Below are 25,509 nucleotides of genomic sequence, written 5' to 3'. Positions count from 1 at the left end.
TCGGCATTTTGTTAGCCAAGACGGTCCCAAACCAAGCACCCTGAGGACCCTCCTCGGTTGACACGCGGGTATTACAACGCATCCAACGATTGAGATGACATCGGCTCCCTGACTTTGGCACGCGCTCGCAGAATCAGCTCGGCTCCAGGCGATCTTTCAGCTCAGCATGAGTAGTCCACTCCTGGAGGCGTGTCTTAGCCTGGGAAGCTCGAGTTGCTGCCGCCGTCGCCTCCGACCCTCTGTCCCCCCTCATCTGCCACCACAGCTCGTCCGCCGGAGCCCCTCATTGTCCGGCGCAGCTCCACAGCCGCAGCTCGTCCGCTGGCGCCCCTTGGTCCGTTGCCGCCATCCCCGGATCTGGACCATAGGCGCCCCCATCGGTTGGTCCTTGTGTACGTCGGAAGCGAGGCCGGCGGTGCGAGCAGACGCCTTGACGACGACGGCCATGGACAACGGCGTGCCTCGTGGAGGAGCGCTTTGCAAGGGGCCGGAGCACGGCCTCGCGGCGAGCATGGCGCGGATGGGGGATCAGAGTCCTTGTTGCGCACACGGCACAGAGGGCGTCGACGCATCGGACATGCAGGGCCGGGAGCTCGTCCGGGTTTGATGACCTCGACCTTGGCAGCCGCCATGGCCTCGATGTCGCGATGAGAGAGCTTGAGCCTGTAAGCTGAGCTATGCGAGCCTCAAGCGGAGCGCTGCGACCTGTGAGCCTCGCCTGCGTCGGAGCCGAGCGAATAGCAGGCATCGAATCATTGGAATGCCCACACGTCGACCATCCGAGAAGGGTCCTCACGGCGCTCGGTCTGGGTACCGTTCCCACAGATTTTTTTTCCGATTGAATTTGTAAAAATAAACAGGACTGCCTTCTTTTTTAAAAAAAAACATAACTGTCTTTCACGGTGCCGGCACCATGTTGTGGCGCTTGCAAAAACAAGTTGTCCTCATCGAATACTCAAAGGTTTGAGTAAAGATGAGTGCAGACGAGTTCTCTATTCTCTTCTTTTTACAGCCACACGTGTGAGTGTGACACGTACTAACCCCGAATGGGCGCCGAACGAATGTAGCGCCAGAGGAGAGAAAGGAATACCGAATACGACCAGAATCGTCGCATGTGCATGTGCACTCACGGGGGGCCGAGACCAGCAAGAATACAAAAGCTAGGGATCTGCCATGAGAGGAGCAGGAGCCGAGCCAAAACAGGATGGGTTCGTGTGTGTGTTGAAAGCTCAGCCAGAACAAAACATGGCAGCATCTTCATCACTAGTTAACGACAGAGTTACCAACCAATCTGCTGCAAGAAAGACTTCCAATCAGCTCGTCTTGTGGTTTCTTCATTTGGCAACCAGGAAGGAAGAACGTTCTAGATGTTGTTGCTCAGTTCAAAGTTCAAACTAAAAGGCAGGATCTACTCTACAGTCTACAGACTACAGCCAGCTAGAGTTCGAAACTTGAGACATCAAGCGCTAAAAGAAAAAAGAAAAAAAAATCAGCAAGAAGTTGGCGACGTACGAATAAAGATTCTCCACAACGCTCTCACTCCCCCAGGTGGCGCAATAAAGAACACGAGCTGCATTCATTACGCAGGCATTGCTGCGGTGAGCCTGCCAAGCTGGGAAGCGCAGTGGCAGTGAAATAAATCAGGTGTTGCTGGTTGGTGAGGAGGTGGTGCGGCCTGGGGAGGAAGTCAGGGCGGCGGAAGAGATGAGTGCGGCGGCGGCGAGCTCGGTGGCCAAGTTCATCAAGTGCGTCACCGTCGGGGACGGCGCCGTGGGGAAGACCTGCATGCTCATCTGCTACACCTGCAACAAGTTCCCCACGGTAGAGTGCTCTATGATGCCCCCCATTCTCGCTCACTACTCGTCCAATCTTCGATTATCTATCTGCCCCCTTTCGTCTGCATATGGTTTGGATTTGGCCGGCTAGCTCTGGTTTGAAGGAAATGGAATGCAGATTCAGTGCCAATCTCGATTGGATTGGAGGGGGTTAATGCCATCATTTTGTTGTGGTGTTTGAGTTCTTGCTTTGGCTTTGTATCCTTTTTTTTTTGCAGGATTACATCCCCACTGTGTTTGACAACTTCAGTGCCAATGTCTCCGTGGATGGGAGGATTGTCAACTTGGGCCTCTGGGACACGGCAGGTGTGCGGGATCAGATTACAGCACATTGAGGGGAGGGTTCAGCAATGCCTCCCAAGTATTTCCTTTTCTTTCTGCTGTGAATCACTGATTCAGCTTGACCTTGTGTGCAGGTCAGGAGGATTACAGCAGATTGAGGCCTCTCAGCTACAGGGGTGCTGATGTCTTCATCCTCTCCTTCTCCCTCGTCAGCAGGGCAAGCTATGAGAATGTCCTGAAGAAGGTACTGAGGACACTTCAAGATGAGAATTTAACTTGAACTTAATTAGACGGTTGGGGAGAAGCACCAATCTGAATTCTTGACTCGCTGAAATCCTGGAAACTCCTGCTTTGGGGGCGATGGTTTGTTGCATCCTAGCTATTAGTATGGCATAATTTTGTGTAGTTGCAGTGATTTAAAATTTGCACTCTGCAAGTGATGTTCATGCCATAAGCACATAGCTCAAGATAGAACTTTTACAAAGGCAATAGCAACTTGGACCCATGAGAAGAAACAAGAAGATAGTAATTCAGGTTCAGGAGTGTGGCCCGCATACATTTTAATTAACTGTGTTACAGTATAAGATCCATTGCTGAGGTTTTGTCCTAGTTGATTGTTGGAGTAGAAGTATGTACTAAGTCATCATCACTTCATCAGGGTACCAGTTCCTCCTTTTCCGCCAAAATTTATCCTCATTCAAGGAGGAGGAATTTAAACAACGGATGGCCACAGTTTACAACCTTCAATGTGTACATCTTTTTAGATTATTAACAAATGTAGCTAACAACTCACGATCGGCTTTATGTTGTACAGTGGATGCCAGAACTTCGCCGATTTTCGCCTAGCATTCCTGTAGTTCTTGTCGGAACCAAACTAGGTGAGGTTGATACCATAATGGCCAGTGTAATTATTTCAAACATGAGGAGTTATGTACTTGTTCAAGTACAATCAAATGTAGGTGCATATCTTCATGGTTCAAACTTTCTGCTACTGCAGATCTCCGCGAAGACAGATCTTATCTTGCTGACCATCCTGCTGCTTCCATCATCACTACTGAACAGGTAGGTGATATGACCACACAAAGGAATCATCAATACTGGATCAGTTTAGGCGAGTTTTGCTTTCTTCCTTTTACATCTCATAGCACCGGATACTCCAACTCATAAAATATTTTGTGCTAGGGAGAGGAGCTCAGAAAGCAGATAGGTGCTGTGGCCTATATAGAATGCAGCTCAAAGACACAGCGGGTATGTTGCTGCTTATCAGTTTCAAGACTGCCAATTTCTACTCCTCCCTTGTGACATTCTCTTCAAAAAGTTTTTACATTGCCAAGAACATCATTAAAGATCAACAATGTTTTCTAATCATACTGAACAGAACATAAAAGCTGTGTTTGATACTGCGATTAAAGTAGTGCTTCAACCACCAAGGCGAAGAGAAGTTACCAGGAAGAAAATGAAGACAAGTTCGAATCAGTCTGTGAGGTAACCAGTGATCATTGATTCACTTCTGCCAAAAATATTATTTTAGACTGTACATAGAAATTTGTAGAGTCCAAAATAAATTCTAGTGGGTCCATTGTAAGCGCTAACAACGTGGTGGGTTATCTTGAATATTCTATTTCTGGGTTGATCAAGGACATAATATTTTAAGCCAAAGCCATGTGATTTCATAGTTTTAAATCAGGGTGCAGTACCTCTCATGTTTACAGTTTTGAACGTGGTATGAACGTAGATCATTCAGTTTGGATGTTTATTACTATTAGTCACTTCACCGTTTACTATAAAAATCTGCAAGACTATTGACATCTGGATTCAGGAACGTCTTACCTTTGTGTTGTGACAAGGACACTTGGTTTTGTTTAAGCACTTGTACACACAGTGGCTCAGAGAATTGTAACATTTAACTTATCTTAGCACTTCCCGCGTTATCTTAAAATCAAATCGACGATTATGCAAATATGTTTAGATAAAGTGGAAAGAACTCTGGGCATATTTCAAATTGAATTTCTCCCTAATGAATCACTATCTTGTTATTAATTGCAAGTGGCTTTACTTAGAGCTATTATCACTTCTCAAATCCTCTTTGAAATTGCTCATGTTTTACACTGTTAGTACATGCTCCATATTTTTCAAGTTACGCTACTTACATACTATCTACATACTAGATGAAACCAAATGAAAAGAAAATACAAAATGGAGGGGGAAAGGCTTACATTAGCTTTTTTTCTTCTAAACTTAGTTTTAACCTATGCAACCAAAAAACAATCTTTATTCTGGATTTGACATTTTACAATCTTCATTGTAGACTTTGACCATTACTTTTGATAATTATATAAGGTAACTACAAGGTATTCAAAGTTTTTTTTAAACCATCTTGAATGATTGTGCAGGAGATATTTCTGTGGAAGTGCCTGTTTCAGATAATCAAGAACAAGAGAACAGTCCCCATGTAGCCACTGCGAACTCCTGGTTCTCTTGTAACTTACGGTGAATGCTGTTTCACGCTCATCTAGCAGGAAAATGAAGTTAGTTTTTCGCCATCAAGTTTGCAGCAATTACTTTCCCTGAGAGTTGTACCTCCATTTACTATGAATGGTGGATTATATAGTAGTAGCAGCAAGTATGAGGTGACCATTCTGTACTTGTTTTATTACCAAAACACTGGTGTCGCAAAAGACTCGATGGATCTTTAAATGGACAGTACCGGAAGAATGAAGGAGTAATCATTTCGGCATTGTTAAACTTTCTATCATGTATTGCAACAATGCTGAATTCTTGAATCTCTGCAGAACAATGTGACAATTCAAATCTGAATATGTAAGGCCATCTTATCATCCGTTATTTGTACAGGCACCTATGAGTGTAGGACCTTATTTGCCCTTTCAGTTCCTGATTGGAGCTATCGATTTCGCAGAACAAAAATAACTCCCGTGGTTTTTTTCTTTCACGAATCAGAATATGCTGCTTTGTAAGGAGATAGTGTATCGGAGAGAACATAGCTTTCAGGCTTTGATACGCAGTTCTGCATTGGAGTTGGACCCATCATTCACTTTTTCCGGTCCCTCTTTAGTGTCCACTGCGCGATAGTGCACTACTAAATTTGTCTTAATCTTGAGCACACCAAATTAACCGGTCAGGTATGGACTTCAGCTTGACAGTGAGCCAGAGAACTGAAGGAGATTGCAGTGGCACTGACATGTCAGCACTGAGCAGAGAAAGGGTGGAGGTTTCAGATGGGCAGATGCAGGTCGGGGATGGGACCTGTACTTGAACAGTTCGTCTCACCTGAACCTCGACCCCTAACACGGCAGTGCACGGTGAACATCTGAACCTGACGACGACCACCACAAATGCCTGAACCTGAACCAATCCCTGCCATGCTGATTGGAGCACTCGGCCACCGGCTCTTTCTGGGCGGCCGAGTGAGGGAACCCTCCACGAACTGTGAGAAAGGCTGAGCGGAAGAAACTAGTTTTCCCCCTCTCCCTCTCTAGCAGCTTCTCCTCAAACAGAGATTGTGCATGGGAATTTACCTCAACCAGAGAAATGGAACCTGATGCAGCATCAGAAACCCAAAAGAGCCCAGAGAAATCTAGCACGTGAACTACCATCTACTCTCATCATCACGCAAATGGTTTCCTCTTGACAGTGCACTGGAGTAGCTAGGCGATGCATATTGCAAGCCTGTCCTAGATGTTCAGCACTTCGGCATGCCATTTCATGGTCCTTATCGCTTCAGAATTGCAATGAGACCAAGCTGTGCAAGAGAGGCGGCGGCGCCCACCTCGACTGCACATCCGCCAATTTGAGCACGGCGCCTGAAAATGTGTCGCGCTCAGCCGTCCCTGTCCAATTTGCTTGGAGAAGCAAAGGAGCGGCCGACTTGAGAAGCATTTCTGCGAACACCTCGCGGTCATCTGAGATGGGCGAGAACCATCAGGCTCCACGCCACCTCGTGGCCGCAATAGCTGGCTCTCGAATCTCGATCACTGATGCCTGATGGCAAACACGGCAGTGCAGCTCTGCGGCTGCAGGCAAAGCACAGACCGGGTTCCGGCCACGACGAGCGTCTGGGCCTTGTTATCTGAAACTTATGTAAACCTGTGTTTGCTCGTTTTTGGTTTGTTAGAGTCCTAGATAAATGGCGTGGTGATCACGCTCAGTAGCGCGCGTGTGTCACGCGGCATGCCGGCATGGCCAGTACGAGTGTGGGATGGCGCACGAGCTTTGCGGGCCATGGCGCGCGCATGCTGGGGCTTGGACTAAGCCCGGCCTTTCCCTTTGCTTAGGGGCAAGTACATTGTTGTTGTCTAATAGACGGTCTCAACAGGTAACATGTACAATGAGTTGTCCTATAAGTTGTCTGGTAGTGGTATATAATTCCTTAATTTGTGTATAAGAAAAATAAAATATTATGAGTTGCATGGCAACAATAACTTGTATAATGGTTGTTAAGTTGTCTCGTAGTCCTACAATTTAGCTCATGAGGTGGTTGTTTCGCGAAGCAACGGCATCTTTCTCTCTCCTCGCTTTCTCTCCTCCACATCATCAAAAATCCTACGTGGCACTGTATGAGACGACCTATGAGACCGCTGACGTGTAGCAATGTACTTGCCCTTAGCGTTTGTAATCGCAGTAAATAAAAGGAGAAAACCCAAGAAAAGCTGCAAGGCAGTTGTGCAGCGCAAACCACTGAGTCAATCTCATCTCTGTTCATCGTGTTCTTGAGTGCGTTTGTTCTTGGCCGGAGTGACTCCGGCTGACAGGCCTAACAACGGCCGCAGCTCTGGGACGCCACGGGACGGCCGCCCTAGCCATTGGGCTCCTCGCTTGGTGACGAGCTGTTCTGGCAATTCATGGAGAGCTTGTTCATGCTAGGTATTGGATGCGGGAATGGTGGGTGGGAAGGCGCTCTGCGCTCCCGGCGGACGGGCGCGGAGGACGGTGGCGGCCAACAAACGGGGTGCTATATGCAAAATACAGGGTTGTAATTGCAAATTTTCTGATCGCGATCATTAATCGCAATCCAATTTAGGGTGTTATTTCAAAATTGTGCGGTGTCTATATGCAAAATATCCCGGGCCGCTCACGGCAGCTGGTGAGGTGACGCCGCCCCGGCGTTCGTCGACCTCCGCTATACCCGCCGCGGCACCCTCCTTGGATCGTGCCACCGCTGGCGCTCTTCTTCCTCCTGAGGTGGCATTGCATTGCAGAATGATTCAACTTTCTGAGGATTGTTCAAGCGCAGATACCTTTGGGCTAGAAACTTTTTTATGGAGATCGTCGATAGTTCAGAGCAGCAGTGATGACTGTATTAAACAAACATATTGGATACACTAGTTATACATGCCATTGATGATGTCCAAATTATTTTGTGTTAGATATAGCCCTAACAAAATAAAAAGATATAGCCCTAACAAAATAAAAAGATATAGCCCTAAAAAATACTCGATGATCATTACTTTTCAAATGTCTTTATGGTTTCTTGCTACTTTCGAATGGGCTTTTGGGTTTATGTTACTTTTCTTGAAAGCCATGAGTTTGGCATTCAATCCATATGTGAAACAAAGCTAACCCAGGCTCATGAGTCATGACAAAGCAAGAAAACATAATAGATCCTACATTGGGTTTTCTTTTGCATAGCAACCCACCGAATTTGCCTAAACTCGATTGAAACTTTTGAGTCAAAAGAAAAACTACAGATGATTACAGATGAAGAAATGATGCATATGGCATCTGCTAACATCTCACTTGAGACGTTGTTTATTCTCATCGTAATCCAAGGACGGAGAGCGCAGAATTCAGTCAAAGATGGCAAGCTTCTGGTACTCCTCACCAGCGATCGCTGCGGCCATCATAGCCTCCGGGTTGACGATGCCGTCGTGCTCCAGGAACAGCTTGACAAAGTTCTTGGAGAAGCCGCTGACCATAGCGACGCCCTGCTGCGTGGACGTGACCGGCGTGGAGAGCGAGTCCCTCAGGTTCCAGAACACGATCTGCGGCACCACGCCGCCGTACCCGGCGTTCACGAACTTGCGGCAGATGGCCTCGTAGTCGGTCTCCCACGATCGCGCCGACGACGCCTCGCCGAACTCCATGTCGCTGAACACGAAGACGGTTCTGATCATCCTCTCCGGAGCCAGCCGGGCGTCCGTCGCCGTGCGGAGGATGCGGTCGAACACCGCCTGGAAGTTGGTGTTATAGCCCCAATGCATCCGCTGGATGAAGCTCAGCTTCTGCCGGAGGGTATCGCCGTTGATGGCATGGATCTCGGGTCTCGCACTGAACGTGATCACCCTGCCTGCCCATGGCTCCTCGCTGAGCTCCGAGATGAGCAGGCCCAGCGCGACGCACACCTCCATCGGCGTGCCGGTCATGCTCCAGGACACGTCGCAGACGGCGATGCAGTTGCTCAGCGAGCCCTTCTTCCGGAGGTCATCCACCATGCGCCGCCACTGCAGCTCGGACACCTCGTCGTCCTCGCCGCGGTAGGCCGGGGCGGCGATCTCGTGCGGCAGGAGCGCGCCGGCGGCGATCTTGGCCTTGCCGGCGCCCACGTCGTCGAGGTACTCGCCGAAGCGCGCCGCGTCGTGCTTCTTGAAGAGGGCCTTGTAGCGCCTCATCGCCACCGATGCTACGCGGGCGTAGGGCATCTCCGACCATCGCTGGGCGCTCATGTACACCTCGGGGAGCTCGAGGGCCTTGCGGAGCGGCACCAGCGCCTCGCGGCGGAGGCGGTGGAGCACGCGGTAGGCGTAGTGCTCCTCCGTCAGGTCGGCGTAGTCGGGGGTGGAGTCCCTGGGGAAGAGGCGGCGCGCGATGGCCTCGCAGAGCAGCGTCGTCCGGTCGAAGGACGAGCCCGGCGTGGGGCACCACTTGGCGGCGAGCCCGATCTTGGCACGCTCGCCGGCATGGGCGAGCTGGTCGAGGTCGGAGGCGAGGAGATCGGCGAAGAACTGGGCGATGCTGTCGAAGAGGAAGCGGTAGGTGCGGTCGCCGTTGTACGTCTCCAGCGATTGCACGGCGAGCTTGGCCGCTTTCCTGGCCTTCTTTGCCTTCTTGCGGGGGGTGGTCTCCTTCTTGTTCTTCGGCGTTTTAGCGACCACCGCCTTTTTGGGTTTTGGCTCGATGACCGGCGCCAGATCTTCCTCCTCCTCCTCCTCCTCTGCTTCCATGGTCTCGACGGGGACCACGTCGCGGATGTTGAACTTGGCGGAGAGCATGGAGGCTACGAAGTCGGCGAGCAAAGGCTTAGGCGGGACCACCGAGACGGCCTGAGGCGGCGGCGGCGCGCGACGGAGGCGGGCGCGGGCGCGGGCGCGGTTCCTGGCGGTGAGCCGCGCGGCGCGGAGCTCCTTGGCCCTCCGCCTCTTCCTGTCGGCGGCGGCCGTCTCCCTAGCCTGCTTGCGCTCGTCCTCGCCGCGGACGAGGCGGTAGAGCAGCTCGGGGAAGTCCTTGAGGCAGCCGAACCCGGCGAGCGCCGGGACGTTGCAGGCGAGGGTGCGCGGGTGTCGGGCGTGCACCCAGAGCGCGGCGGCGTAGAACCCTTCCCTGTCGGACTTGCCCGTGCCGCGCACGCCGCGGAGGTTGGCAAGGAGGCGGAGCGCCGTGGGCGGGTCGCGCGCCCAGGCCGCGGCGAGGAGGCCCCGCACGCGCGCCGCCGGCGTGTCGGGGACGACCTGGAAGAAGAAGTCGACGCAGGGGTTGCCGGAGATGGCGAAGGCGGCGGAGCCGTTCTCGGTGAGCACCCTCCGCGGCCGGGCCTTGGGCGCGGCCTTGGCGCGCCTGACGAAGAGGTCGAGGTAGGGGTGGTTGTCTGACTCGGCGTCGGCGTCAGAGGCGGGTGGCGGCGGGCGGGCGTCGCGGATGGCGGGAGGACCGAGGAGGAGCGCGGCCATGGCTGGTGGGATCTGGGACGATGGTTCTTTGTTACTGCTAGTGTTTCTGGGCTGGTACCGGATCTCATCTGCGGCTGATAGCACTGCCTCAGTCGCTATGTATAGGTGGGCGCGCGAGGACGCCGGAGGCGGCGGCGGTGCGCGCGGCGCCCGTTTCTTGCGGTGGAACGGGATGAGATGGCGCTGCCCGTTGAACCGCCGTAGCTGATCGCGTGGTTGACGCGCACAACAGTTCAAATTTGTAGTGTAATGCCATCGAGCAAAAACATTCAAATAATTTGAAAATTCAAGAGGATTTGAAAATTATTTCTAGAAAAATAATTGGGGTCCTGGGGACAACGTAACTGACGCCTTTGTTTGAATGCTACAAATCATTTTTTGCAGGGGGAAAACGGGGATTACGTGAACGAAGGCGTCGTAGAGTAGAGCAGTGACAATGTTCCATACCAAAGAAAGATAGCGTTACGGGGCGGTGGGCCGGTGGTGGCTGGGCGGGCCTGTTTCAGCCCAGGTGGTGGAGGAGGCGGCGGGTGTTTAGTTAAGAGGGCCAGGCAGGGCTTTTGGTTGTGCTAAAAAGTGGGCTGCCAACATGCCACTAATGCTACTAATCTAGCAGCAACAGTGGCGCAAGGAAAATCTCGCTGCAGAGGAGTTTTTTGTTGAAGCCCATGTCCATGAACTTGGTTGTCCTGCTGGCTGTGATCTTGACGCCGATTTCTGCAAGCTCTATGGCACTAATAGTCTTGGACATTGGGCGGGATCCATCAGATGGGAGCAATCCACTATTGTTGTAGTAGCAACACTAATTGATCAGAGAAGACTTTTTGTCTTGTTGTTAGCTACAGTAGTAGTAATGCACGAAACTAATAAAGCAGGTATATATACCATATAATAACTATATAAGATTATTACATGCATACAAAAATCTCACGGAATAAAACAAACCTCCGATAACTTGCGTTGGTTATATAGGGGTGTTTGGATGTCCGGGCTAAACTTTAACCCCTGTCACATTGAATGTTTAGATACTAATTAGGAGTATTAAATATAGACTATTTACAAAATCTATTGCACAGATGGAGGCTAAACGGCGAGACGAATCTATTAAACCTAATTAGTCTATGATTTGACAATGTGCTACTATATTAACCATTTGGTCTATGATTTGACAATGTGCTACTACATTAACCATTTGCTAATGATGAATTAATTAGGCTTAATAGATTCGTCTCGCCGTTTAGCCTCCATCTATGTAATTAGTTTTATAATTAACTCATATTTAGTCCTTCTAATTAGTCCAACGATATTTAGTCTCCGCATATTCGATATGACACAAACTTTTAGCTCGACGATTCGAACAGCACCGTAGCCGCAGGGCAGCGCCTCAGTTGGGTTCGATTCCAACCCTGATCCGCCGTCGTCGTCCACAGGAACACGAAACCGCCTCACACGGCGCAAAGCGAACCGACCTTGTCCCTGGCCTGGGGCAATTTCATGGTCCTGCTCGGATAAGAGAACGCCCTGGTTTGAATTGTCCTCCAAGATACCGAGTACTACATGCGATACTCGAGTCACAATTGGGTTGCATTCTCAATTGGCCAAGCATGTATCTTCCAGTCATTTGCAGATGTCGACGTAATCTGCCGGATAGGAGAGCTTCTTGCATGTCTGGTTCATCTAAAGTTCTAAACTCACGTTCAGTTTGCAACTTGCAAGACGTTGCCGAATGGCCCATACACACGACCGGCCCATTACGGCCCAATAGGCCAATACAAAGTGCGTGAACGTGACATCGTTGAGGCGTCCAGGAGAGAGAGGTGGCAGAAAGCCTGGCTTGGAGGCACATCGGCGGCCGCATGCCCGCATCCCGTCGTGAATCGTGCACCCGTGTGACCCGTGCACCGCTGATGATGCGCACGCGAGCAGCATTGGCCTCATACGACTATCTAACGATTGCACGGCACGCTTACACAAAAGGTAATCAGATGATATCATCAGCCAAGATGGATCGGAGCTTCATGAGCCGAAGAGGCTCATCCTACTGCTGGGATGCTTTAAGAGGATTCTACTAAAAGCAGGAGCCATGCATGCGCACAAGCACAACTCCCTATTGTACGAAAGTTAGCATATTTTCATTCTATGGATTAGACAAGATAATTGTATGAATGCTCAAATGGGAAACATAAGTGTAATTAACGAATAAAATGTACAAAAAATTAAATTGACGTAAACTAAGCGCAGCAGCATTTTTAAAAAATATTAGAGAGTTGTTGGTATCCTCTGCCTCATCAGCTGATTGAGATTTTGTTTTCTATCGATCATCTCCAGCTACCACCAACCTCATTAGTGGATGTGTCTAGGGTCGGTGCGACCCGCCGATGGTATCCTCCTTCCTCTTCTACCCACCTCTCTCTCCTCCTGGACCACATCGACTTTATCTTCTTCAACTTCGTTTGTTTAAGCTCCCTCCCCCGCAACCTCCGCCTCCCTGCTCGGCTCTGGCAGCGAAGCGTTGCCCACAACCGCTGCCGCCACTAACTAGTTGACCCTCGACGCCCTTGCCGCCTCCACTGCCCACCAGGGGTCCCCCATCGCTCGGCTCCGGCGGCGCCTTCGTTGCCTCCACTTCCTGCCATCTTGTCTCCACTGCCAGCCGGCGAGCCGCCCAAGAGCATCCTCTATAGCCGGGCACTTGAGTAAGATCCCAAACCTAACCTCGAATTCCACCTCCATTCAATTTCTAATAGATAAGCAAGACCTCAATCGATTGGTGAGTTAGTAAAACTCTTAATTATACTACTAGTTGGGTAATTTTAAAACTTGGGTGTTAGAGTTCTCCACACACACATGGTTCTTTCCGTACATAATTATTGCATAGTCCTAAATCGGGAAAGGTTGGTGTTCTGTAAATGTATAACATGACGTAGATCATCGTACTTCTCCGAGAAAGTCTTTATGCTGAAAATGGATGGAATCGAACGGAGAACCGGATAAGACGCAGGCATGGCATGCTGCACGCATACCGAATATGGAAATCCTCAAGTCTACAGTCGGCGACACCGTCTCGCGAGTCAGCCGAGGCCGTGCGAGAAAACAGCAAAAACGAGAACTCGCGGGCAGTGGAAAAGTGCATCAGCCGACTGGCCCATCGATTGACTCCACCAAACTTACTTCCTCGGGGGGCGTTTCCATCCGTCGTCCCCACTCCAGCGCAGCAACCCCCCGTGCCGTGCCCGTGCGTGCTCAATCTCCATGGAGCCCCCGCCCCCGGACCCCGCCTCGCCGCCGGCGACCGGCCCCGCCGCCGAAGCCCCGGGGGACGGGGCGGCGGAGGGCGACGAGGCGGGCGGGCCCGGGTTCAGCGCGGAGCTCGAGCCCCTCTGGTCGCAACTCTTCGGCGACCCCGCGGATGAGCTGGAGCCCATGTGGTCGCCGCCGAGGGAGTTCGGCGTCGTCGGCGCGGGCTTCGCAGCCGCCCCGGAGGAGGTGGAGGCCGAGGACGGCGACGGCGACGCCGAGGGGCCCTGGGACGGCGCGCCGTGGAGGTCCACCGGGCTCGTCGCCGGCGAGGGCGGTGTGCCCCCACCCGCGGCGGCACCATCCGGGTTCCCGGAGTTCGTGGCCGATCCCACTGAGGCAGCTTCATCGGGACCGGCGCTAGAGGTGAGACCGCTCGATTCCGATTCTGCTCCACCGGTGCCACCGTGCCCCCCAGCTCCGGTGGCTTTAGAGGTGCGTGCGCCTGAGCTGATCCCCGGCTGCGAGCCTGCGCTACCACCACCAGCGGCTTCTTCTGAAGCCAAACTAGAGGAGTGCACCATCAACTCGGTGCCATCACCGCCGGCCCCGCCTTCTCCTGATGGTCCTGAACTGGGGGCAGAGGATGGGTACCCCTCGCAGAAAATCACCTCGGAAACCATGGTGGTTATTGGTTTGACTGCGGTGGAACGTCCCGAGATCAATGCAGCTAGCTGCAGTATGCCGGATGCCCTTGCCAGAGATGGTGCATCTCTCCGGAGGTCCCCTAGGATTGTGGCAATCAAGGCCAAAGCAAATGTTGCATCTTTGGAAGAGAAAATAGACTCACCTCGAGCTTCCAAGCTCTGCTTAGCGGTTTCTGGGCAGAGCAGCATCAGTGATGGGAGCCGGCACTCTTTATCCGCAACCTCACCTGAGGAGACCACGGTTACTCCAATAAAGCCAGTTGACTTGCTCGACGGGGTGAAGCCGCAAGGATCACGAGACATTGTTGCAATGCAGAGCTCCTCTACCGATGTTGTGGTGGCTTTACCAGTGGTGAGTAAAAAGAGCTCCAAGAACAAAGCAGTGCCTGTGTCTTCTCCAAGGAAGACTAGATCAGCCTCAAAGGTACTAGTGAATTCCAACAGGGTATCAGCTGTTTCTCCAGTGATTAATTGTGGGCCTACTATGCATAAAGCAGGTTCCGATACACCTCCTAGGAAGCACAAGCTTGCTTCTGAGCCCAGTTTGGAGAGAGTGGATGCTGTGTTACACAACTCTGGGTTAGTGAGTGCTAACAAAGTGGTCAATGAGATGCCCCTAGAGCTACAGGCAGCAGCATCTCAACCTCCAAAGGCAAAGCGGGCCAGGGTATCCCCAGGGAAATGCTCATTGAACTTGAGGAGGGCAAAGGATGATAGTAGCTCAATCAGCGAATTGCCAATGGCCAAAGTGACCTCAGATCCTGAGAATAAGCCTAAACTTATATTGGATAAGTATTCTACTGATTCTGAAATGGTGGATGGCGAGGATGGTTCCTGTTTCTTTATGGGTGAGGCAGTGCCTCACGAGGAGGCTAGGCACAGGTGGCCTAACCGCTACGGGAGCAATCATTGCCTTCTGAAGAAGGTAGGCATGTGGCTTCACTGTTTCTGCTCTCTGCATGGATGCATCATCGTACACTTATTTAATATATAAGAATGGATATGGGGTATAACAGATTGATAATGGACAAATAGCTCATTGAAATTCTATTTAACATTTTTAGCATCAAGGGAGAGGAATTGGTTACTAAAACAACATTCATCTTTTTATCACATAATAAGTAAATATTGATGAGAATCTCCGATTAGTAAGAAGAAATGCTGAGATAGGTGTGCTCTCGCCAACAATATTCAAGTATTTATGAAAGCATAAAACACATAAATGTCAGTTGTGCATTACATGTTAGAAATACGTAGGTGGTAGAAATAGAAAAGGGGAGGCACTAAAGAGATGTGTTAACATCCTAAAGTATCTGTTTGTTTAATTTAATAACTAAAGCTGTTGATAGTATAAATCTATCTGTGTGCTCCTGTATACCTTATAATTGCATTTCTGTAGACACCAGTCAAGATATTTTGTCTAGCACACATAAATTGGAAGTCACAACTGGAATCAGAGAGAAAATAAACTTCTACCAGAAGAAAACAAAATGATGACTTAGCTGCAGGTTTGTAAGGTTTCACTGCTTATGCAGTATCAACTTAGAAGTTATCGATATGTCTGGATAATGTTTCCATAAAATGAACAATGGTTTTAACATGACTATATGGGACAAACGAACAGAGCTTTAGATTCATTCTATTTTTAGCATTCCACATGAGCTTGGATAGATGATAGAATTTATGGAAGAATGATTAGGTTTCGATTGAAGTCCAACAGGAAAATAGGGAGTAAAAGCTGTAAGATTTAACAGAATAATGTAATATTGGAGTCAATTTAAGTTATTTGTCAGTAAAAGCTGTAAGAAACAAATATCTATCTTCATCCACAACAATGCAATTTTAAAATCAACTAATGATCAAAAGTCAATTTGCATGCAACAGGAAAACAGATAACTATCAAAGAAATAGTATGAATAAACAGGAAGAAACTAATTTCTCCTTTATGTGCCATAATACGATCTTGCAATTAGTTTACCCATGCATCTGTGTGCTATGTAAGGAGTTGGGTAGCGTGTGCCACTTGAGGGGTGACTTGCAGGTCCTCATATGAAACTTTTATCTTATGTTTAGCAAACGTTACGACCTTATATAGTTTGCACCATGCTGAATTTGTAAGAGTTGACATTATTTAAGTAACCTATTTGGCTTGTGGCTTCTTTGTTTGAAGGATAAGTGGAGAAATACCCAAACGTTTTCCAAGTGAGCAAAATGCATTAACTTTTATGCTCAATATGTACATCTACTATTGAATACTTGAAGTTACTCACGATAAAAGTTCTATATTTACAGTGCTGGCAAAGCTGTCTTCGATGTCAAATGTCACTATTTGCGAGCTAGTGTATGTGGATCTACTTTATGTATTGGGGATTGTGCATTTATTAAGGTGAGTTATGAATTTTGAGGTCCAGTTTGGTTCTTTTCATGGCTTCTCAACTAATTAATGGTCCGCACAAGTACTAAGAAAACTAAATCATTGATCAATTTATTTTGTCTACTATCGTGTTCATGTGTATGTATGCCTATCTATATCATTTGCTTGATTGCAAATTGTAGCTTGCATGATTATCGTGTCTAGTTGTATGAAATTCTGTTTACCTTGATACCACATGCTTTGCTGTTGTACAACTTTAGTATGGTTAATTTTTACAGGGTCCGGAAGGAAAACCACATTATATTGGCAGGTTATTAGAGTTCTTCGAAACGAGTGCAGGTCAATATTACTTCAGTGTGCAGTGGTTTTTCAGAGCTGAAGACACGGTGAGTTTGGTTCTCCTAGCTTTTTGTCCTAGAACTTAGGCATGCCTTAAAAAACATAAGATCTCGTAAGGTGACCTGGATTAGTGAAACATCACTTCATGTTTGAGCCTGAACAAGTCAAACATGATAATCCAGTTTATGTTAGGTTGCTTAGTCATGCTTTCGACCTCTTATTTGATCTCAGGTCATGGAAGACCAAGCACAGGCTCATGACCCAAGGAGGCTCTTTTACTCAGACCTGAAGGACGACAATTTACTAGACTGCATTGTTTCTAAAGTGACCATCGTGCAAGTTTCTCCTAGTGTAGGACTCCATCTTATATTTATATATTTTCTTGTATTGGTTTACATATACTTGTTTGTATGAGAAGTATGATTTTCATTTTATGCTACAGGTAAATGAAAAGTCTCAATCAATTCCTTCTTTCCACTACTACTATGACATGAAGTATTCTCTGGACTATAGTACATTCTCTAACATGGAAATGGGTGAGTTTCTTTAAAACACAGCAATTTGTCTTGATGCAAGAGATGTTACATGCCTCACAATATTGATGACCAATCAATCATCACTTGGATTTGAAATCTACTCTCTGAACTTTTTAATTATATTGAAGCATCTTTTTCTTATTTTTTTTATCATGTTGATCATACTTTATTTGAAGTGTATTATCTTGTAGTTTGTAATTGTTATAGCTTTTGTTCTGTTATGTTTTTGATACAGTTATGAGCTTATTAATCTAGTTCACAAAATTCAGGAGATGCAAATGAAACATTACAGTCACATCACACTAGTGGCAACGACAATGTGAAAAGGATTGATTCCACTGAAAAGCAGAAATCTCCCGCACCAGAGATGAGGGAGCTCTCCCTGTTAGATCTGTACTGTGGCTGTGGGGGAATGTCAACTGGACTTTGTCTTGGGGCTCGTGGTGGTGGTGTGAATCTTATAGCGGTACTTGTACATTAACATCTTAGATGTTCTGTGGCTTAGTATAGTATTTTTTTTGCATTTTTAATGATTTCCTTACCATTAATAGAGATGGGCTGTTGATGGCGATGAAGTGGCATGCGAAAGCTTCAGGCTGAATCATCCAGAAACTCGGGTATTTACCTTCGTGCTTTATGTTGTTCCAATATAATTCTAAAATCCAAAAGTCAGTTTCTGGCTCATTTATGCACATCAATATGCTTGTTGTGTAGGTCCGGAATGAAACCACCGATGACTTCCTTGAGTTGTTGAGGGAATGGGAAAAACTATGCAAAACCTATGTGAAGCAACGCAGTAAAGTGAAGTCCCGTTCTAACATTTCAGTACAATCCAGTGATGAAACTCCAGATTGTTCTACAATCCCTCCTGAAGAATTTGAAGTATGGAAGCTAGTTGACATTTGTTTCGGTGATCCAAATGGTGTCGGAAAGCATGGCTTATACTTTAAGGTTTGTAATGATTTGCTTGCTTTAGCCTTGTAGTTACAGAGTGACAACTTAATTACTTGTCAGAATCGTCACTTGCAAATAGAAATTTGCACTTCTACTCTTTAGTTTAATAAATAGGACTCAACGCTTTTTAAATATATGAATAATTTCCTTGTTATTTGATCCAACAATAAGCTTGGCTCTGTGCCTCTAAGCCTCAAGCCTGCTCAAGGCTGTTTGTTCTTTAGTGTAGAAATTGCATGTATATATCATTGCCTTTTCTGTTTATTGTTGTATTCATATAGATGATTTGTACTGAAATAATTGAGCTTCCTTATCATATGTGTAGGTCCGTTGGAAAGGTTATGGCCCTAATGATGACACATGGGAGCCAATTGAAGGATTAAAGTAAGAATAGAAGATTTAAAACTTACCTGTACTGCCTTCACTATGATATGAACAAATTGTCTTTTGTTATTGCAGGAACTGTAAAGATGCAATTAGGGATTTTGTAATTGAAGGACATAAGGGAAAAATATTACCTATTCCTGTAAGTCTTATTAATGCTTGAGTTCAACATGAATCTCATGCTATGAACTGTATGCTAGTTGACTCAAAAAAGCATATGATGTCAACTTGTCAACTGCACTCAACATCTTATCCAAGCCAAAAATATAATAAATAAATAAATAAATAAATCAGTAAAGAAAAGAAAAGGAGAACAAAAATAAAACATTCTATACTCTAGATGTAAAAATCTAGTGGTCTAACTTCAATTGTGATATAAGAAATAGAGATTAACAAACTCAATGCAGGAGTGAACTAAGCAATTTTAAATGATTGATGGGATATCTTGTTTTTTCCATTTCACGTGGATTTTTTTTTACATTCGGTAGCTTCTTACATACGTTAATGCATTTTGTTAGAACATTTACTCAAAATGGTAGTTTATTATATTAATAGCACCATGTGGCTTTCTTTGACCAAAAATCATGAAAATAGTGTGTTTATGGTGGCAAACTTGTATTTGCGAATAATCAAAATTATATGTGGCAAACTGAAATTGCCTCCACGCATTGAAAAATGAACGATAACAAATGTAATATCAAAGATGCAAGACGTTGGTAGCATGAATGCACTGCTTCTTCTCTTTTTCACCAGGAACCTCCCCTTCTTTCTCCATGACAGCCTCGCCTCCATTGCTGCTAGCTGTGTGCAATTAATACCTAATTGCTACTCATTAAATGATTCTTTCTTGTTAATACTGGTTATTTAATGTGACTGGTGTGGTATTGTTGTGACTGGCTACAGATACTTTTTTTTAAAAAAAAACTTGCTACAATCACATTACTCAACATTCCTTCTGATATCTTGTATGAATTCAGGGTGATGTGGATGTCATATGTGGGGGGCCACCATGCCAAGGCATTAGCGGCTACAACCGCAATAGAGAATTTGATGCACCATTCAACTGTGAGAGAAACAAGCAAATTATTGTCTTCATGGATGTAATGCAATTTTTGAAGCCCAAATACATTTATATGGAAAATGTTCTTGATATATTGAAGTTTGCTGATGCAACACTTGCAAGATATGCTCTAAGCCGGCTAGTTGCTATGAATTATCAAGCAAAACTAGGAATCATGGCTGCTGGATGTTATGGCCTCCCACAATTTCGAATGCGTGTATTTTTGTTGGGCTGTCATCCTAAGGAGGCAAGTAATATTTCCCCTATATTAGGAAGTTACTTTCTTCTGTTTTGTTTTCTCCTTATTATTGTACTTCTACCCTGTAGAATTTACCCCCATTTCCTCTGCCTACTCATGAGGCAATTGTGAAGAATGGTTGCCCATTGGCTTTCGAGGTAAATATGATTTACTGAATTTGGTCGATCTATGGATATGCTTATTTCTGCTCTGGTATCCATTTGTTTAGAAAATACTGTTCCCATTTAATGCAACATACCAACCTATAGTAACTTTGTGCACATTTTCCCCTTATACTGAGAATTAGTATGTGTGGTGAAATAACAATAATGTTCTTTTCTCTTTTTTGTAGCGTAATTTGGTTGGGTGGCCCGACGGCATGCCAATGCAACTAGAAAAACCAATTGTTCTTGAAGATGCTTTATCTGATCTTCCGGAAGTAAGTAACAATCTCTAGAGATTCCAGACCTACCTTGTCATGATAAACCTTACCTTGTCCATAGTTGAACTAGCACTTTCCTAGACCATGTCACTGAAGAATAAAATAAAATCAAGTTAGTAGGACTGGGGCTACCCCAGTCCAATATAAAAGGGTACTTTAATTATGACTTATCAGGGTTCATTTGCTGACTTTAGGAGGTATATATACAATTTTCCCTTAAGAGCCATTTGATTCAGAAGCTACTGTGAACATCTTTGGTAGGTGGCGAATGGAGAAAAGCGTGAAGAAATGCTATATGTAAAGGGACCTCAGACGGAATTCCAAAGATACATTCGGTCATTTAATTCTGGTGTGTTGATTTCTTACATTTGTGTAGCAAGAAACTCCAGTGTTCTTTTCATGCCATGTTGAGTAATATCTGTTCTGTATACTAGAGTAATATTGAGATGACCGATTCCATTCTTGAGAGACAATAAATTAACTTGTATGATTTTGTAATGGTACTTTTCATTTACCTAAAGTTATTTGAAAGACAATTTATTTAGTATAAATTGTGGGAAATTGTTTGATAAAATAAGTATAAACATAGCTAAAAGGGAAACTGAAAATTCTCATAACCATGTTCGTCAGTATCGCTTCATGATAGCTATGGTGCAAAACTCTCACATGATCAAATTGTCTTTCTTCCCTGTCCAGAAGTGATTGGATCCAGAGCTCATGTCACAAAAGATTCCAAGTCAAAATTGTATGACCATCGACCAAGGGCACTAGATAATGATAACTACTTAAGAGTATTGCAGATTCCCAAGAAAAAGGTTGTCTGAGATGCTTGTTTTTACATATATACTTCAACTTCAGGTTAAAGAAACCTCCACAATCTCATGAGTCTTGTTTCAGGGAGCTAATTTTCGAGACCTTCCGGGAGTCATAGTAGGTCCTGACAATGTAGCTAGATTAGATCCAACTAAGGAGAGAATACTTTTGCCATCTGGTAATCCTCTGGTAAGATGCTCGAGACAAACACCTTTGAGATACATTATACTTCTTATTTCATGTAAATTTTGATGAACTTCCCAATGTACGTCAGGTGATTGATTGTGTGCTAAATTACGAGCATGGTAAATCCTTAAGGTTGGTTTCAATTGATTTCGATTTATAATATGTGCATGTTTCCGCATTCATGTTTTAGTGGTTCATTTTTTGTAACACGTTGCAGACCATACGGTAGACTATGGTGGGATGAGGTAGTGGGAACCGTGCTGACATGTCCAAATGCTCGAATGCAGGTGAGCTGTAACCCTTGATTTTGCCGCTATCCCTTCTTTCACTTTGCTTCTGATTTCAATATATATCCTTACATACTACTCTCAGGCCTTAATACATCCTGCACAAGACAGACTACTAACTATTCGCGAAAGCGCTCGTTTGCAAGGTTTTCCCGACAGCTTCAGGTTTCGTGGAACAGTCAAAGACAGGTATTTCTTTTTAAAAAAGAATTTTTAACAATTGGCATATACCTGGATCCAAAATTGTTTCTGCATTACCAATTTCTTTATGACTCGGCATATGTGAAGTTCTAATCTGTTTGATGCTTTAATTTAGCTCCTAATGCAAATGACAGTTGTCCAGTTTGTAGATTAAGTTCCTATGTGTTGAACCTGGTTGCAGGTATCGCCAGATTGGAAATGCAGTGGCAGTACCTGTCGGCCGTGCACTTGGGTATGCCCTGGCCATGGCCATTCTGAACAAGACTGGAGATGAGCCTCTAATGGAGTTGCCACCCAAGTTTGCATTCTCTCATGATGTACAAGGTCTTTCAAGTCCAAACGGTCTTCAGAGTGGCAACATCTAATTTTGACTTGACTTAGCACCCCCCCCCCCCCCCCCCCCCCCCCCCTTCATGCGTTAGTCTGATTGAATTGTTCGTCATGTCCGGTCATGCTCGTGAATATCAATAGGACAGGACATTTGCTCATTTATCTGTGGGAGTTGGATGGAAGGAATCTGGGTTCCCCAATCAGATGGTTTCTCCTGTCTGTTGTTCACAGTCTCATTCATTTGATTGTCATGTTGTAAGTCGTATCATTCGGGAGGTGAAGCAGTGCAGAATAAAGGTTCCCCTTCATAGTCTTGTTGTGCAGAAGATTGTACATATAAAGCTAGGTATATCAGGGGAACAAAATGTTGTACATGATCTGGTTTGTTGCGTTAAGGCAGTGAGTGAACATGGATATAGTAGCTTCGATAAATCAGTTTTTAGTTGTAGAGCTATAGTGTAATAAATTTGTTCAATTGATTCAGAGTCGCAGAATTGTACTGTCAGTTGCTTCGAAAAAAAAAAAGAATTGTATTGTCAGTCTGATCTTTCAAAAAGAGTAGGGCTAAACAATTTACGCAATTTCTAGAGAAAAAAAAGTGTCGCATGTAGCAGCTCTATTTGCGCAGAGAGATTCAAGCATGCTTCTGGTTCCGTTTGGTGAAGACGCGTGCTTGAAACGTCCATGGATGCTATGTCAGGAAAGGGAAGGTTTCTTTCTTTGCTTTTAGATCTGAAGTAACGCATTTGCTCAAACTAACGTATGGGAAGATGACGCTTTGCCTGACTGTTTTATGTAAATTTCCGATCTGGAGGATCCACTTATCTCACGAGTTTTCACATAAACCATGCAAATATACACTCCGGCCTGTATATGCTTCATACTACAGTTACAATCTGATATTATATGTAAAATACAATAGCTGCATCTATGTGTAACTGTAGCTGTTTTGCATTATCAGCCATAAAAGAAACTATGATCATAACAATAGGGTCATCTTCCACCAGAAAGACTGATTGTCGCGGCCGCCACAGAGGCAACAAACTGATCGTACACTTCATCATTAGCTGGATCAGCGTTGAAGAAATTAAGTGGGAAATCAGGGAGTGTTGCAACATTTTCCAGGTATCGCATCACCAAGCGCGTGCCAGGCCTCACCTTGGGTGATGGGTGTGAGCATAGGAGTCCTAGCTTTAAAACCATCTCTACCTCCTGCGCTACACAATCTTCCAGTCTAGGGTCTCTGGAGTCCATGATTGAGCCATCTTGCCATGCATTGATCACATGGTCAGCTAGCACCTGAGGCTCTCCACAAGCATTTACCTCAACCGGCCGCCTTCCGCATGTAACCTCCCTCATAAACACCCCAAATGCAAAAACATCAGCCGCCTTGGTTGCTTTGCCAAGTCTAGCCAGCTCGGGAGCAATGTAGCCAAATGTTCCTGCTATGCGTGTGGTGTGAGCATCCACTCCGTGGTCATGTAATCTTGCAAGGCCAAAATCACCCAGCCTTCCATTCATTGCATCGTCAAGGAGGACATTGCTTGACTTAATGTCTCGATGGATGACCACATGTTCCCATTCCTCATGGAGGTAGAAGAGTCCAGATGCAACACTTTTGATGATGCAAAATCTCTGAGACCAACCTAGTGCAGGTTTATCTTGACCATGCAGATATTTATCAAGGCTGCCATTGGGCATATAATCGTACACCAAGAGTAGCTCATGCTTGTGCCTGCAATAGCCAAGTAAACGAACAAGACTCCGGTGGCGAACATGACCTAATATGGTAACTTCGGATGCAAACTCCTTGGTCCCTTGCTTCGACTCAGGGGAGATCCGCTTGATTGCAACATTCTGCTTAGAGGCAGGGAGGAATCCTTTGTAGACCCGTCCAAAACCTCCCTTACCAAGGAGCATCTTGTCTTTGAACCCACCAGTAGCACTGACCAGATCTTTGTATGTGAAAGAAGGTGGACCACAGTTCATCTCCCAATCTGATTCTTTCGTATTCCCAGCTGCTTGCTTCGATCGAATGCCTTTTCTTATAGCCATAACCAAGGCCAGCAGACATAACAAGCAAGATCAATGAAGTTAAAGTAACTACAGGTAGAAGCACATGCAAGGGTGTGCGAGCTCTCTGTGATCGGTGATTAGGATTTGGAACTATTTCCTGAGAAATATTAAATCTTAACCCTGGCCCTGCTGGTGCAGACCCTTCTACAAACGCAGAGTAGTTGAGCTGTGAAGCTTCCCCATTTGTTTTGAAGCTCCAGCCAAGAATGAAATGCCTGGTTGACAATGTGCTCGTTGATGCGGAAAACCCAACAAAGAGCTCACTTGGTAACAAAGATGACAGATTCAAAGTGTTGGATAGTAGTGGATACTTGGGTTTAGGTGACCCGGGAAACCCTAAGGTGACATTTAGTTGCTGAGCTTTTCCATCATAATCTACCCATAACTGGAATACTTGTTCCATGTTTAGTCTCACGGACTGGAACCCACCATCCGGGGTGTAGAAGCCAGCAGTATGGTAGTTAACTGAAATCAAGCTGTTGATATTGATCGCAACATGGTTATCGTCTATGTCGTTCAACTTAGGATTCATGATGGTACCAAGCTCAATGGCGAGTATATTCCTGGAAGCGCTGCTCCTATTTGACATATTGAAGAGGCCTAGGTACGGACCTGGTAATAAGGAGTCGTTCAAGAACTTATTGGTGGAAGAAATCACAAAGGCAACCCCATCACTTCCTGGAGTAGAACCATAATGTTCATACAAAGATGTCATCTCGAACAAGAACGATGTCGTAAAGGAGTGCATGGCAGGATCGCTGGGGGTCTTTCTGAAGCTTATAGGGTATCTGTAGAAAGCATGGCCGACTCCGACTATGTCAAGACCAGTTGTTAGTCCCAGGCGACCACGCTCATCAATAGAAGCTTCACCTTCAAAGCTTAGATTAGCGTTTGCGAATCCATTGTATACAAATTCCTCAGCACCGGAGCCAGGGAAGAAGAAAAAGAGAAGAAAGCAATGCAAGAAGAAGGGGATCATAGCTTACTACACTCGGTTCCAGAGGACAGAGGTGACGACTAATGCATCTCTGGCTCAACTGTACTACCAAGTTCAGGTTTTAATTTGTGCTTCCTGGAAAGGCCAGCTGTTAACATTAGTTCTTCGGAAATTCTAATCGTCAAACATGAATTCAATGCTGAAAGAGACAGGAATGGTGATTTTTCATTTGGTTTGGTACAGTCCAACTGATGCAAAGACCTTGAACGACGACTTGGGGTCAACTTAATCATCTAGGCACTTTTCTTGAATTTTTCCTTCCACATGAAGAAAATGCATAACTACTCCCTCCGTTTGTGTTTGTAAGGCGCACTTCGCAAAAAAAAAAGC

The 25,509-nt window shown here is 46.1% G+C and overlaps 4 protein-coding genes across 5 annotated transcripts; 2 read left to right on the top strand and 2 right to left on the bottom strand.

Moving 5' to 3' along the window:
- Positions 1 to 1,390: 1,390 nt before the first annotated feature.
- Positions 1,391 to 4,869, top strand: LOC101755916 (rac-like GTP-binding protein 1). The gene is made up of 8 exons (XM_004960594.4): positions 1,391 to 1,821; positions 2,054 to 2,141; positions 2,252 to 2,361; positions 2,932 to 2,995; positions 3,115 to 3,179; positions 3,300 to 3,365; positions 3,496 to 3,602; positions 4,511 to 4,869. The coding sequence occupies exons 1-8, from the start codon at positions 1,705 to 1,707 to the stop codon at positions 4,542 to 4,544; spliced, it is 651 nt and encodes a 216-aa protein (XP_004960651.1). The 5' UTR covers positions 1,391 to 1,704; the 3' UTR covers positions 4,545 to 4,869.
- Positions 4,870 to 7,921: 3,052 nt separating this feature from the next.
- Positions 7,922 to 10,018, bottom strand: LOC101765656. Its single transcript, XM_022825079.1, has 2 exons — positions 9,442 to 10,018; positions 7,922 to 9,348 (listed from the first exon to the last, which is right to left on the bottom strand). Exons 1-2 carry the CDS (start codon positions 10,016 to 10,018, stop codon positions 7,922 to 7,924), a joined length of 2,004 nt encoding a protein of 667 aa, XP_022680814.1.
- A 3,174-nt stretch (positions 10,019 to 13,192) lies between these two features.
- LOC101755233 (DNA (cytosine-5)-methyltransferase CMT2) lies at positions 13,193 to 22,611 on the top strand. Of its 2 annotated transcripts, none has more exons than XM_004960593.2 (21): positions 13,193 to 14,887; positions 16,133 to 16,164; positions 16,255 to 16,348; positions 16,615 to 16,722; positions 16,907 to 17,026; positions 17,118 to 17,211; positions 17,481 to 17,677; positions 17,763 to 17,828; positions 17,926 to 18,162; positions 18,491 to 18,549; positions 18,625 to 18,691; positions 19,527 to 19,856; positions 19,937 to 20,005; positions 20,200 to 20,286; positions 20,551 to 20,638; positions 20,989 to 21,104; positions 21,187 to 21,291; positions 21,377 to 21,420; positions 21,506 to 21,575; positions 21,661 to 21,764; positions 21,958 to 22,611. In XM_004960593.2, the coding sequence occupies exons 1-21, from the start codon at positions 13,271 to 13,273 to the stop codon at positions 22,139 to 22,141; spliced, it is 3,888 nt and encodes a 1,295-aa protein (XP_004960650.1). In that variant the 5' UTR covers positions 13,193 to 13,270; the 3' UTR covers positions 22,142 to 22,611. The 2 variants fall into 2 exon arrangements, with proteins under 2 accessions (XP_004960650.1, XP_004960649.1); XM_004960592.2 differs by having other exon boundaries at positions 13,195 to 14,887; positions 20,986 to 21,104.
- A 316-nt stretch (positions 22,612 to 22,927) lies between these two features.
- LOC101765247 (L-type lectin-domain containing receptor kinase IV.3) lies at positions 22,928 to 25,255 on the bottom strand. Its single transcript, XM_012844446.2, has 2 exons — positions 24,165 to 25,255; positions 22,928 to 24,124 (listed from the first exon to the last, which is right to left on the bottom strand). The coding sequence occupies exons 1-2, from the start codon at positions 25,159 to 25,161 to the stop codon at positions 23,100 to 23,102; spliced, it is 2,022 nt and encodes a 673-aa protein (XP_012699900.1). The 5' UTR covers positions 25,162 to 25,255; the 3' UTR covers positions 22,928 to 23,099.
- Between the last annotated feature and the right edge of the window lie 254 nt (positions 25,256 to 25,509).

This window comes from Setaria italica, chromosome III, assembly GCF_000263155.2.
Source record: "Setaria italica strain Yugu1 chromosome III, Setaria_italica_v2.0, whole genome shotgun sequence".
Classification (NCBI taxonomy): Eukaryota; Viridiplantae; Streptophyta; class Magnoliopsida; order Poales; family Poaceae; genus Setaria; species Setaria italica.
This window is presented reverse-complemented; position numbering and strand designations above follow the sequence as displayed.

What these genes read in the sequence shown, in the direction of transcription:
- LOC101755916 (XM_004960594.4), top strand. Translation starts at nt 1,705, where the DNA reads ATGAGTGCGGCGGCGGCGAGCTCGGTGGCCAAGTTCATCAAGTGCGTC. An exon ending in GGGCCTCTGGGACACGGCAG is followed by an intron (nt 2,142 to 2,251) that starts GTGTGCGGGATC and finishes CCTTGTGTGCAG; the next exon opens with GTCAGGAGGATTACAGCAGA. An exon ending in TCTTGTCGGAACCAAACTAG is followed by an intron (nt 2,996 to 3,114) that starts GTGAGGTTGATA and finishes CTGCTACTGCAG; the next exon opens with ATCTCCGCGAAGACAGATCT.
- LOC101765656 (XM_022825079.1), bottom strand. Translation starts at nt 10,018, where the DNA reads ATGGCCGCGCTCCTCCTCGGTCCTCCCGCCATCCGCGACGCCCGCCCG. An exon ending in GCGGCTCACCGCCAGGAACC is followed by an intron (nt 9,349 to 9,441) that starts GCGCCCGCGCCC and finishes CCGACTTCGTAG; the next exon opens with CCTCCATGCTCTCCGCCAAG.
- LOC101755233 (XM_004960592.2), top strand. Translation starts at nt 13,271, where the DNA reads ATGGAGCCCCCGCCCCCGGACCCCGCCTCGCCGCCGGCGACCGGCCCC. An exon ending in GTGGTGTGAATCTTATAGCG is followed by an intron (nt 17,678 to 17,762) that starts GTACTTGTACAT and finishes TACCATTAATAG; the next exon opens with AGATGGGCTGTTGATGGCGA. An exon ending in TGGGCTGTCATCCTAAGGAG is followed by an intron (nt 19,857 to 19,936) that starts GCAAGTAATATT and finishes TCTACCCTGTAG; the next exon opens with AATTTACCCCCATTTCCTCT.
- LOC101765247 (XM_012844446.2), bottom strand. Translation starts at nt 25,161, where the DNA reads ATGATCCCCTTCTTCTTGCATTGCTTTCTTCTCTTTTTCTTCTTCCCT. An exon ending in TGTTATGTCTGCTGGCCTTG is followed by an intron (nt 24,125 to 24,164) that starts GTTATGGCTATA and finishes CGAAGCAAGCAG; the next exon opens with CTGGGAATACGAAAGAATCA.